This window comes from Octodon degus, unplaced genomic scaffold, assembly GCF_000260255.1.
Source record: "Octodon degus isolate 3935 unplaced genomic scaffold, OctDeg1.0 scaffold00004, whole genome shotgun sequence".
NCBI lineage: Eukaryota > Metazoa > Chordata > Mammalia > Rodentia > Octodontidae > Octodon > Octodon degus.
This window is the reverse complement of record NW_004524580.1, coordinates 15987855-15992136: the sequence shown is the minus strand read 5'-3', so window position 1 is coordinate 15992136 and position 4282 is coordinate 15987855. Positions and strand designations below refer to the sequence as shown.

The following is a 4282-nucleotide window of genomic DNA, read 5'->3' as shown; positions in this document are numbered from 1 at the left end:
TAGAGAAGGGTCTACAAGGTGTTCAGGGTCTCTACTAATAGGACTCGTGGTGATTCTCCTGTTTACAGCCTCCCAAGAGCTGGGATTACAGGCATGTGCCACCACGCCCACTCTCAGTGCACCCCGTAGGCAGGGCTGGCACACCAGGCCCAGGAATCAAACCCCCAGCCCCTGTGCCTGTTTGCAGGTGCTTTAATGCACTGAGCTATTTGGCTGGCCCTGATTATATTCTTATTATTAATATTCTACTAGAAGTATATGAATGTAAAGACCAGAATGAGTACTGGAATACTCTGTTGTTAGTGTCAAGATCTGTATGAAAGTTCCACCAGTGACATCTCTGTTGCTTTTGCACCATCAGTGCAAATAACAGCACATTCTCTATTGTTATAAGCCACAATTTGAGATTCACAGTTGGATCGTAGTGCTTGAAGACACAAATTGGTATTAATAGTTGAAATTGGGAAATGCGAGAGAAAAAGTGGATCTTTAAGCATCTATATAAATGCTTTGGTTTTGTGGGGCTGTGAGTTCACTATTGCAGCATGAGTACTGTGATCATAGATGTCATTCCATTAGAAGGAAACAAGAATTAGGTTGTTATCTCATGTTGCTTTATTTTAAAAATAAATCTGTCCACTGTGACTCATCCACATGGCTGACACTGGCAAAGCTTCTACAATCTGAGGTACAGGATCTCAGGATAAATCCTGAGGGCATTTCACTGACCTTCTCAAACCAAAAAGCTACAACTCTTGTTGCACAGGTCCTGCTTTACCTTGGTCTTAACCATCCAGCAGAAAAGTATGAAGACGAAATATAAGAAGTAAAGCCAAACTGTTATGTTGAGCTGTGGGGGACTCAGGTCAACAATTTCTGACATTGCCAGTAAAGCGGAAGACTCAATTCTATTATGGGCTACTGGACTCTTTTAGAATATTTTGCTGAGTTAGCACACCTATAACATTCAAATAATGGAACTTAACAAAAAAAGGGGATACAGATGAATGTCCATTTTGTATCTGTGTATTCAAAGTGGTTGGGATAGATATATAGTTGCATTCTCTTAATGAATAGAATGATTTGTTCTAATGATGTTTGTAAATAGGATATCATGTCCGCATCTTGTACAGCAATTAACCACTAAGAAGAATGTATGCAGTGTGTTAATTATTGAAACTGTCCTACCGATTTGATTTGAAACTGTCTCATTGCTATTTGTTTCTCAATAAAATTATGGCAAAAAAAAAAAATCTGTCCAACGGCCAGCCAGACACCTTAGCTGGCCCCGCTGGAAGAGTGAGAATGTGATTGAGACTGGGTGTGGTGGCGTGTGCCTGTAATCCCAGTGCTTGGGAGGCTGAATACAGGCAGATCACTATGAGTCTGATATGTGTAGTGAGACCCTGTAGACCCTGTACTAGACACATTAAAAATAAATAAATAAATTGCTCCAAACATAGTAAAATTGTATATTAAATTATGTTATGTGTGAAATATTAGCTTCATGAGAGAGAGCCTTATCTGAGGAATTAAGAGATCTATAACCATGTTCACTGATAACTTAAATGATCTTACTAAACTCATTTATACTCCTGATGGTTTAGCTTCAGCTTAATTAAATATTTATAGCATAGATTCTCCACTGAGGCATTTGCCACTTTGCAGCCTTTTGGAGTATGACTGGAAAGTTTTGAAATATTTAAAAACAGTCTTCTTTTTTTCTCAGACAAACACACGTCAACGTCATATAATGGTTCAGCCTGGAGGAAAAGAATTCCTTTTTCAAAATCATATTCAAAAACTGAAAAGATATATCCAGGTAAATGTTTACTAGTGATTTTAATGTATCATGAAATTCTAAAAGTAAATTTTAAGATCAAGGAGCATATTTTAGAAAACATTAAAATATATATATTCTGGGGCCAGGGAGATGGCTCAGTGGAATAAGCGCTTCCTTGGCAAGTGCAAGGGCCTGAGTTCAATTCCCAGTTCCAAAAAAAAAACCAAAAAAAAAAAAAAAAAACAAAACAAAACCAAAAACCAAAAAAACCTAAAATATATATTCAATCATTTGGAGCTTAGCAATTATCATGTCTACTAGCAAATTTTCTTTATTTTTTTCTCTTGCTATGTTTATGTATTGCCAGAAAATCCATTTCTATAATTTTTTCCTTGTTTCCAGGCATAATGATTGCTTCAATTACATAATATGTTAGGATGAGATTTTTGGTGTACTTGAATGCAAATATATAAAACTGTGTTGTGTATAAATAAAATATTAGAATATGTCAATACCTACTAGACAGCCATGGGGTGGCCCAGGCTGACAGGGCACCTGAAATGAATTGGCCAGGGGTTGTTGCGTGACCATGTTCTCCCCATCTTTGTAGCTTGTGCTCTGGGAGGCGATAGGATCCTGTGACCTCCTCATAGTTAAGGTTTCAGGTGGTCCTGACTTGAGCATTTGTTTCAATGAAACGTCTTTGATGTCTTCTCTCACTCTGCTTTGGGATGGTTCAGTAAATTTGAAAGATTACAGAAGATAAAATGAAAAAGTTGCATGGATGGAGATCTGAGACAGATAAGCAGCCTAAAAATTTCAAAATAGTGTGAAATCTACCAACTCATTTACTAGAACTTTCTAGAAGATACCAGAACACACCAAAACTAGTCATCTAGACTCTCATTTCACTTTTCCAAAACAAAAGCTAGCGTGAAAGTTATTTTGACTGCAGCTATGAGTCAGTATCCAGACTCAGGTACATATTAATATACTTGGAGATAGTTGGTTTTCTTTTGTTTTTACTTCTTTCTGAATCATATTCTACAGTGTATCAATCATTTTGCCATTGTTGGACAAAGCACCTGACACCAACAATGGTAAAGGAGGAGAGGTTTTGGCACTTGTGGTTTCAGAGGATTCTGTTCATGTTTGGCTGGTTCTAAGGCAGGAATAATGTGGGGGAAGGGAGTAGTGGAACATGGAAATTTCATGGTGGTGGGGAGGCAGAAAGCAGAGGGAGAACACCAGGGACCACATGTAGCACCCAGGATTGGCCTCTGTGCCCCAGCAAACATATTCAAAAGTGTGCTTTACAAATACCTTGGGTATCTTCCATATGAATTAGTTTGATAATCCAAGTTAATAGTCAGATACTTCAAGAGAATTCTGTTGCTTTTGAAACTGACTACACTATCAAACTTTGTACAGTTTTTTCCATGTGACTGCACTTAATGTAGAGTGAGTGAAGGTGGTACCAAAAAACAAAAAGTTGCTGAAAATAATAGATGGAAATGAAATTGCTGAGCTACAGCAGGTTGATAATTGGGAATACTGAAGGTTGGGCTTCCCCACAACCTTCTATCTCAGGAGCCTTCTCTCCTTCCATCCCAGATAACTAAAAATCGATCATAGAAGCCTTTGGGGAAGGAAGCATCACTTCAGAAAGTGAAACAGGCACTACCCATGTGCACCATGGCATCTCTGCACCAGTGTGGAGCTCTGTAACATTTCCCAGTGCTAAGTGGCTAAGAAATCACTGCATTGGACTGAAAGGACTAGAAACTTCTATTTCTATTCCTTTCCTTTCCATCCTTCCACTGGAATGCAGTAAGAAACAGATGAAATTAGAATGATGCTTTGAAAATTTATGAATATGGCCAGTAAATGCAGCTTTTACCTTGTCCTAGATTTATAAGTAACTAACAAAGTACAAGCTATTGATGCCCCCAAAAAGGCCATAAAGGAAAATGAAATATTTTGTGTATTTTATTACCAGAGCCAAGAAGAAATGGAAGCAAGTAAACTTGAAGGTTGAAAGAAGAAAAAAATGAGAAAAGAGAAAATGCCAGCCATCATCTGATTGACAATCAAAAATGAAAATTCAAAGAATGAGATATTCAAGTACTCCATACTGTATACTGGATAGCCAAAGATGATAAAATGCAAGTAAGAAGCAGGAGTTACATCGTGCTTTTTCGAAACTGATAAAAGTGCAAATTACAAGCAGCTGCCTGTGTATTTGTATAGGTCTGGAATTCATTCAATGCATTATCATAAACATTTAATAAACTTTAAAACTTTGACGATTAAAATCATTCTTTAATCATCAAGTAGATTGCATAGATTGAGAAGTAAAATTATGTTTCTGATCTCCATTTTGCAATATTCATTATGAAAGAAACATTTTTTTGTCTACCTAGATCTTAAGGTAGACCCTCAGGAGTGATAACACAAAATATAAACAAATTCAGTGATGTCCCAGGTTACAGTCTGATG

The 4282-nt window shown here is 37.2% G+C and overlaps 1 protein-coding gene across 3 annotated transcripts in view; it reads left to right on the top strand.

Moving 5' to 3' along the window:
- The window catches only part of CUNH12orf50 (chromosome unknown C12orf50 homolog), a 31000-nt gene extending 26946 nt beyond the window's left edge, over window positions 1-4054 (top strand). For all 3 annotated transcript variants that reach the window (XM_023717598.1, XM_023717587.1, XM_023717603.1), the window contains 2 exons: window positions 1730-1822; window positions 3783-4054. In XM_023717598.1, coding sequence (XP_023573366.1) covers window positions 1730-1822; window positions 3783-3808 — 119 coding nt within the window. In that variant the 3' untranslated portion in view covers window positions 3809-4054. The remainder of the gene's footprint in view (window positions 1-1729; window positions 1823-3782) is intronic.
- Window positions 4055-4282: the final 228 nt, after the last annotated feature.